Raw genomic sequence first — 9,309 nt, 5'->3', positions numbered from 1 at the left:
ATCAGGCACTCCATGGGAGGAAGCTGTGGCAGCCTGCTTCCATAAAGATTACAGCCTTGGAAACCCTATGGGGCAGTTCTACTCTGTCTTATAGGGTCACTATGAGTCGGAATCAACTCCATGGCAATGAATTTATATTGGAGCAGTAGCAACGTAACAGTAGCATTCTGAGCTTTTATCCTGAAAAATGCTCCCGGAAAGGACTTTACAATTCAGCAGGCTGCATGGACCCCAAGGGTGTATGTAGGGCAGAAAAGAAGAGGCTCAAGGAGAGCCCCCTGAGTGAGGCACAGTAGCACAGGGCAGAGGAAGGAAAGGCTGAGTATGGTGAGCGGAGGTTTCATTTTGTCAGGAGCCTGCGGTCTATGCTCAGCGTTAGAGAGGGCCTTTGCTCCTGCAGCAACCCTGTCTGCCATCCATAGGCTGATGGCTTTGGTAGAAACACTGAAACATTCCCAGCACTGGTGCCAACTGACAGTGGATGATTTCCTTTGAAGACTCAGTGCAATTCGCCTGCTGCCCCCTAGCGAGACCGCACGGTGATGCCTGGTAAATTGTGACAGCTCCTGATTCTGGTTTCAAGGCTGAGCTGTCAAGCCGGCGCTGAGCTTGAATAACAAGGCCCAGAGACCAGGGCCCGCAGGTCCGCTAGCTTCCTTGCTCCGAATTGCATCCCTAACCATCATTAAGGTAGAGGCGAAGGCGCAGGAGGACAAGCAGAACCGGAGGAACATGCACAGGGTAAACCACCGCAAAAACGTTTTCAAAAAGGTAAAAAATGGCCTGGTGAAGAGTGGGCCAGAGCATCCTTTTGACCACCAGGGGGCGTGCTCTCCGTTGTCTTAGGTGGGAAGGGTCTTCACAGGCTGCCCAAAGCTGTTGCTGCTCTTAATGCCCTTCGCTGTATTAACTTGTGAAGAACAGCCATTCTGTTAGGGACACAGATTAAAATGCTATTAATACAGTCAAAATCCTTAAGAGTTGCAGCTGAAGACAGAGCATCTATTTTTGTGTATGTGCCAGGAAAAGAAATGCTAAGCATAGAAAGTGGAGTTCCGTAGCAGATTTAGAAACGGTGCTGGGTAATCTTGTCCCTCAAACATCAATTGCACGTGGGAGGGTGGGGCCACGGATAGAAAACAGTTCTCTGAGGCGAGTGTTAAAGCGATGCCCCATCTCTTTCATCACTAGACAACTATAAAAACACAAAACCAAACTTGTTGCCATCAAGTAAATTCCGACTCATAGTGACCCTGTAGAACCACCCCATATGGTTTCCAAGGAGCAACTGGTGGACTCGAACTGCCGACCTTTTGGTTAGCAGCTATAGCTCACTACACCTCTTAACCACACTACTAGGGCTCCATACAACTTTATATATTCATATATACATACGTATATATATATTTTGCATAAAACAAAACCCTCACACATCCGTATGTTTCATTTGGGTTAAGGTCTTAAATAAAGGATTTTGAACAGAGATGTCTTTTGTGTTAAAAAGATTCTGGCTGCTGTTTAGACTCTATATAGGAGATCAAGGTGGAACCACACAGACCAGTTAGTAGGGTACTTCAGTATTCTAGGCAAGATGTTGGGGGTTCTGTTCAGGGTAAGAGTAGCGCAGCTAGTGATAATGAGTCTGATTCTGGTAGATACTGAATGCAGAACCAGGGGATCTGCAAATTTGGTCATGGGCTGGATGGGGGGGGGGCACAAAGAAAGACCAAGGATGACTCTGAGGTTTGGGACTGAGAAACCAGAATACAGTTGGCATCATTTGAGATGGAGAAGGCTGGGGAAGTAGTAAGACTGAGAGAGAAGATATTGAGTTGGAGATACCAAATGTAAGATTACCTGTTAGACAGTCAAATGGAGATGCTGAGTAGGCAGCTGAATATGAGTCTGGAGTTCAGGGGAGGGGTCGAGGCCAGAAACATTAAATTAGAAATTATCAATACCTGGTTGATATTTAAAGTCATTAAGACTGGATGAGATCACCGAGGTGAGTGAAGTTACAGGGATTCCAAGGATGGAGTCTTGGGGTACTCTAAAGTTTTAAAAGGTTGGGAGAAGAGGGGGAGTCAGCAGGGGTGAAAGAGAAGGAACAGCTAGTGAGGTAAGAGAAAAAAGAAGAGTGAAGCCAAACGAAGACAGGAGAAGAGGAGTGACCCATGCTGTGAAGGTGGCCAATCTATCTGTGAAGCATGGCTATATTGTCAGCAGTCTGAGGGTGGGTCTGTGGTGGTGGGTGTGTGGTGCACCACAGTTAAGAGGTAAGCTTGGCAGGAAGCAAAATAACAAATCCTGGGCTCAGGGTGGATACAGGAATGATGGTGAAGGAAAGGAAAATTGAAATTAGTGACAGGAAGTTAAGGAGGTTATTGCTATAAAGACAGAAGAACAAAGTGTAAAATAAGCTAAACAGATATACTAGAAGGAAAATAGGAGGACATCCTTAGCAAAGCTTTTCCGTACTATTGAATTGGCTTACTCTTCTAAAAAATCTATTCCACAACCATAAAATATAAATCTCCTGAACCATTTAATAAATTGTGAATAAACATTTTTGATTTCTTGAAATGCTGAGAACTATTTCTACCATCTAAGTAAATTAACACCAACACTTGCATATGAACATAATTAATGTTACAGAATTGTACACCCCAAAAACAATGAAGTGGCAAAGATTTTATTACATATATGCTTACCACATAAATGGGTAATTCTAAATAGCTAAAACAAAACAAAAATCCCAGAACACAACCTTTTCATGTTGGCACAACTACCATCTTTAAAAATAATACTGAGAACTCAAATAATAACCCATTTCCAGGTATTACTTAAATGAAAGTATTTGAGTATTGTGTAAGGAAAACCACCGACAAGCAAAAACCAGAGCAAAAACAAACAATTCTTGCTATGAATTTTAAAGTATTTGTTTTATTTTTCTCTTCTGGAGGTTTTATGCTTACTTAAAGCCTTACAGTGTATGGACTCTGTACAAGCATTGTTTATTCATGATATATTCCTCAAATTATTCCCCACAAAACTAACTCCTTGTAAAGAATGATTTCAACCATACTGATGATTTAAAAATATTAACAGGTATAAAACAACATAAGAACAAAAAATCTTCATCATTCAGGAAAAGTGTTTAACTGTGAAGTTATCCTCTTCAAACATCTGTGGTGTCAATTCTGGGTAAACCAGGATGGTCGCTTCCGGTCTCGTTCAATGATCCTCTTGCCCTGATCTTGTTCTGCTGGTGTCTCTCCCGCGTACAGAACCATTGTCTCTGTGGTAGGAGCCTTAAAAGGACCCCCTTCTGCTTTCCCTATCTGTCTTCTGATTTCTGCAGTCTCCTTGCGCACCTTCTCATAGCAATAGCCACAAAGGACGTGTTTCTGTTTCAGGTGACCACATTCAGGACAAACGTCTATATTATGCTTTAAAGAAAATGAATAAAAAACATATTTTAACAAGGTGTATTATAATGCACAAATAAAAGTGACAGGAATGATGCTTACATTTTCACTCTCTGAGAATGTTCATGTTGTGTGAGTTCACATACCATCTAGTTAAACACGGAAACTGAGGAGAAAGCAACACTGAGTTTGAGTTAGTAGAAAAACTGGGACTAGAACTCAGGCCTAGTGACTTTGAATCTGGTATATTTTTAATTACACACAGCAGTCAGACTTATTTAAAAAGGTGCTCTAGCCCTCTTAATCCCAAATAAACCAAAGAAACCTCCGAAAAAACCTATTGCCATTGAGTCAATTTTGACTCAGAGCGACTCTACAGGGCAGAGTGGAACTCCTCTGTAAAAACGGTGTGGCAGAGGTGCCTGACCTCTTCTAACTTCAAAAGAGGGAAGGAAAATCAAGATCAGCAGCCCGAGGCTGATCCCTATTAGGCAGAGGTCAGACAAGCCTCCTCATTCCGCCATCTTTACCAATTCTGATACCAACTGTCCCTCCTACAACACTCTCTACTTCTCTGCTGAGTGTGATAATTCATTGCAATGGCCACACAGAACTCACAGACAGTACTCACGACTATGGGTTTATTAGGGAAGTTAACAGGTTACAACTCAAGTTCAGGAATGCTTAGGATACAGGTCTTTCATCAGGACAGCCTCTTCTCAGCCATTCCTGCAAGAATGCCTCTCTCTGGCCCCTTGGCCTTTGCCCTGCTTGGACAAGTGTTATAAAGCTTTTTTTAGCTCTGCCGATAAGTGCTCAAAGCACCCCAGTCCACCAGTAAGCCTCGGCCTGAAGGCGCTCAGCTGTAGCTATGTGGTCAGCAAACCTAGCTTCACCAAGTGCCCAGAGACACCCTGCTTCACCAATAAGCCTCCTGCCCAAAGGTGCTCAGCTTTCTCACTCTGCGGCCTCCTGGCCCACTGCACCGTCTACTGTTGATCTCCTGCCTCTGCTGCCGCCATTTGTCTGCCAACACTTCTGCCGGGTGTTACAGCTCTGTCTTTTGGTCTTCCGGTTCCAGCAGCTTCTCAGCGCAGGGATCCCGGGTCCAAAGGACACCACACTCTGCTCCTGCCTCTAGGATGGCAAAACGGACCGATCCCTTTGTTAGGGTTCCATATACCTTATTTGCATAGTCTCACTCAATCATTACGTGACAGTCACAAAGACTTTGGCTAGAAGGGCCATATTAAGGGTTTCCAAGGCTGTGAATCTTTATAAAAGCAGAATGCCACATCTTTCTCCTGTGAATGGCTGGTGGGTTCAAACCACCAACCTTTTGGTTAGCAGCTGAGCACTCTAACTGCTGTATCACTGGGGCTCCTTTGATTCCAAATACTAAATAATAAGGAGTACACCAACATAATGAGCTAATCTGTGCAGCCAGCAACTTAAGGAAAAGACCAAGGAAAAGTAAATTCATTTTTTTCTTTCAGTCAATTTTTGGGAAAACAAGATCAAAAAACAGTATGAGTTGGCTTGCCCTTCTTTATTACAGTGTCATTTAAATTCCTGTAAAATGTATAAGTTTGGTATATGGTGAAATTCTTCTTTTTGTAAATACCATGATTATTCCTTAATTGTACAAGTCTCTTGTCATAATACATTTGAGGGTATTTTAATGAGTTTTTATACATGTCTACACAATTTTTAGGTCCTTGGGTGGTGCACATGGCTTGCACTAGAATACAAACCCGAAGGCTGGTGGTTCAAACTCACCCAGTGGCCCTGTAGAAGAAAGGTCTGACCTTCCGTAAAGATTAAACAAAAAATGAGCCAAGAAAACCCTATGGAACTTGGTTCTACTCTGTAACACATGGGGACACCATGAGTTCCAACCACTTGATGACAATGGGTTTGGGTTGTCATCCAACTTTAAATATAAAATAAGTATAAAACAGCACAGCTGCTGTGGAGTGCCATGAAGTAAACAGTACTAGAAATCATGAAATCAGAAAGCCATGAATTAACAGATCAGCAGTAACAGGCTCTTTAATTTTTGTCCATTAGATCAATGAAGAGAGTGCACCCACATGTGGGTAATCTGGAATTGTCTGATTAGGGAAAGTTCAAGAAAAACAATGTGGGCTCAGGAATCAGACAGCCAGAGCTCAAATCCTGGCTATACCACTTAACAGCTCTGTGACCACAGGTCAATTCTTTTTGCCTCAGTTTCTTTGTTCTAAAAGCTGGGAAAATGTAATTTACTCTGGAGGGTTACTGTGAAGACTTGATGAGACAATACATATTATAGGTATTATAGGCACTTAGGGTTGGTATGAGTTGGAATCCACTTGACGGCAATAGGTTTGGTTTTTGGTAATGTACATTAGCTATTTTTATTACTTACCTAAGGATTTCCTTCCTAGTATTTTATTGGACATGGTGAAGAACACTGTATTAAATAATAAATATTAAATTTAATTATATTAAGTATTAAATATTTGTGCTAGTAAAACGCAAGATTCAATAATCCTGTCTCTAATTTTAGATGCTGCCAGTTAGATGTTTACCCCTATGTGGTTCAAAAATCAGAAAGCTCAGGACTGTTAATGCTCCTATTCCCAAAGCCACGTAAGGGCTTTATAACCCAGTACTCTGTCCCATCTCCACACTGCCTTCCCTGACTGTGTTCCTAACATTTAGGCTAGAGGACAGCAGGCATACATAATCTGAGAATATTTTATTTAGGCCAAAAGAAAACAGACATATAAAATCTGAGAACAATTTGTAGGCTATATGGATATCCCATGAGGAGGTTCACCAGCAGACTGAGGAAAAACACACTGAGTGCTAATGAATTCCTTCTAGCCAGTCTTTTGTGACTCTCACACAATGATTGGGTGGCAGCAAATTAGGTGTATGGAACGCTAATAAGGGGATTAGTTAGTTTTCTCATCCCGCTATGCTTAAAGGGAGACATGGACAGAGAGGGGGAGGAGCTGTAACACAGAAGACAGCTGCGCACAGCAGCAGCAAGAGTGATAGCTGCATGAGACAGCAGGAACCAGAAGACCAGTGCGATGTGGCTGTGGAGCGGCTTGTGGACGCAGAGCTAAGAGTTGCAACACTTGCCCGAGAAGGGCCCAAGCAGGATCCAGCAGAAGGCGAGAAGAAGCTGTCCTGATTAAGAACTATATCCTGAGTTGTTCCTGTTACTTCTGAGTCATTCCGAATCCCGAGTTGTACCCTGTTACTTCCCTAATAAACCACTTAACTGTAAGTACAGTTTGTGAGATCTGTGAGACGTTGCAGTGAATTATGGAACCCAAAGGCTGGAGGGAGAGTACTGAGGGGAGAGAAGTAGTTGACGGTAGAGATGCCAGAATGGTACAGCAGTTTGGAGAAGTTGGACATTTGGGACATCTTTAACCTCCACCTCATAGGAACCAGCTTTGTGCTGATCCTTAGAAAAGAAAGTATACATTTGCACACCCGCAAAAAATTAACACATTACCTTAACTTTAATAAGTTTCTGAGGGTTTCTTCTCCTACACCGGTTAACTTCAATACTGCGTCTGTTTTTGGGAGCTGCCATCCAAAAGATACCATCCAAAAGGCTGGAAATCTCCTTACTTCCACTGGTATCATCTGCTTGTTCTCCAACTATCGCTGGGCCCTGGACTGCTAATGCTGGTCCTATAAAATAAAACATGGAGTTACAGAGTCAGATTCTACTTTTTAAATGATTATTTACTGATATTATTCTCCTTAAGAATCTACGGTCATTATACTGATACTTATATATACCACATATATGTACATATACACCACATAATGTATGTGATTTGATTAAAGATAACTCAGAATTCAATAAAAACATTTAACAGGAAAACTTAGCAATTGAAAAGCTCATGCAAGAAGCCATAAAAAACACAAATGGAATTTTTTAAGACGAACCTGCTGAAATGAGATCACTGAAATTCTATCGAGTTTTTCACCTCATGAAATATAGAACTAAGGGCTTTAGTAGCATATATAAATAACAGTCTGAGAGGCACTTAACTAAAACAAAACAAAAAACCAAAAAATCCCACCCACTCAATTTTCCATTCTACTGGGTAGGCAGTGCCTAGTTTACAAACAATACATGTAAGACTGAGATTCCCAAAATGCACTTCCAACCCACACTGCCTATTCACCCTTTGTTATTATATGCAAACTGAGACAAGTTTGTCACATAACCTGGTAGAGATTTATGTCACTTAGGTATTAATATTTAACCTTGATTCCTGTCTGTTCTCTAAGGAAAAGAGCTAGTTCACCATGTCTTTGTATGATATGCATTAATTAATGTAACTATCAACATTTCACTTTTTTAAAAATTTGCTTATGAGAGATTCTTTTATCCTTTCCTTGCTATTCCTCAGACCGGAAGTACTTCTCTAACACTTAACAATTTTTTCAACGTACTGTATCTAAGAGTGATTCAGTGATTCAGAGCAGACTGGGTTTGAATTCAGGCTCTGCCACTTTCTCTTGGTGTGACCTTGGGAACTCTCTGAGTTTAATTCAATCCTAAAGTGGAAATACCTTAAGGGGGTTGTTGTGAAGATTATCCTCGGAAAATCCACTAGATGGTAACTTTTTTTTTTTTTTTTTTTTATTTAAGCACATTAAGGTTCCTGAGTGGCACAAATGGTTAACCGTTGGACTACTAGAAGAAAGGTTGGTGTTTTGAACCCACCACACCCTCATGAAACAGGCCTGGCGATTTGCCTCCAAAAAGTCACAGCTTTGAAAACCCTATAACCAAAAAAAAAAAAAAAAACACCAAACCCATTGCTATCGAGTCGATTCTGACTCATAGCGACCCTACAGGACAGAGTCGAACTGACCCAGAGAGTTTCCAAAAAGCGCATGCTTGATTCGAACTACCAACCTTTTGGTTAGCAGCCGTAGCACTTTAACCACTATGCCACCAGTGAAAACCCTACAGAGCCGTTCTATTCTGCACACATAGGGTCGCCAAGAGACGCAATGGGCGCCACAAAAACTAAGAACTTAGCACGTTGTCTGCTCTCTGTTCAGACTGCCTGGCTGTTACCACGTTCGGGTATATTAGCTAGTAAACGTAGGATACCTTACAGATCGAGTAGAATGTAAACGTCAAAGCTGTGACAATTCTGACGTTCAAGGCGCTTCCAATTAAAATTAATTCCCGGTGGAGACACGGGGACCAGACTTCATCCCCGCAGAGCTCAAACTCCTCAGACAAGGAAACATTCCATTCCGCGTCTACCAACGTTGTGAAGGGGCTGGAAAGGATGGATCCAGATAGCAGCGGGCCTTGATGCCAAGCTAAGACTCTTGGATTACAGTCCGTGCACTAATGGGACAATCAGGCTTTTCTTTTTTTTTGCGACGGAGAAGAATGGCAAAAAGGGGTGTCTATAGTTTCTAATTGAACGTCTGAAAAATGTCCCCTACGCGCAGTCGCGTATCAGAACATAGGACGAGGGCACAGGGTATCATCTATGTCTACTGCGCTGCATAAGGTCCCCTCATTCAACGAATTCCCCACCGCGACCTTCTTTACCTACCCCAAGGAAGGCTGGGAAAGCCCAGTCGGCTCTGCGGAAGGTTCCGCTGCAGCCGCTCCAAGCAGTTTCGGAGCAGCCCCCGGGCTGACGGCCACGGCGGAAGAACCACCACCAGCATGGCCGACGCCATCTTCCCAGCCTGAAGACGACTCACTCCGGGTTCCTGGGGCTGGCCCCTGCATCGAGCATGCGCACATAAGCAGAGCCGTGGCGGACCGGCTCCTGGAACTCCAACGCCCAGCATGCCCCGGAGCGGCTCTAACTCTCCTCCAATCAGA

At 42.7% G+C, this 9,309-nt stretch overlaps 1 protein-coding gene across 1 annotated transcript; it reads right to left on the bottom strand.

The window, feature by feature from the left end:
* Positions 1-2,676: 2,676 nt before the first annotated feature.
* Positions 2,677-9,194, bottom strand: MRPL32 (mitochondrial ribosomal protein L32). The gene is made up of 3 exons (XM_049893973.1): positions 9,032-9,194; positions 6,946-7,127; positions 2,677-3,449 (listed from the first exon to the last, which is right to left on the bottom strand). Exons 1-3 carry the CDS (start codon positions 9,159-9,161, stop codon positions 3,195-3,197), a joined length of 567 nt encoding a protein of 188 aa, XP_049749930.1. The 5' UTR covers positions 9,162-9,194; the 3' UTR covers positions 2,677-3,194.
* Positions 9,195-9,309: the final 115 nt, after the last annotated feature.

The sequence above is a fragment of the Elephas maximus genome, chromosome 8 (genome assembly GCF_024166365.1).
Source record: "Elephas maximus indicus isolate mEleMax1 chromosome 8, mEleMax1 primary haplotype, whole genome shotgun sequence".
NCBI classification, from domain to species: domain Eukaryota; kingdom Metazoa; phylum Chordata; class Mammalia; order Proboscidea; family Elephantidae; genus Elephas; species Elephas maximus.
The sequence above is the reverse complement of the archived record's forward strand: the minus strand, read 5'-3'. Positions and strand labels throughout refer to the sequence as shown.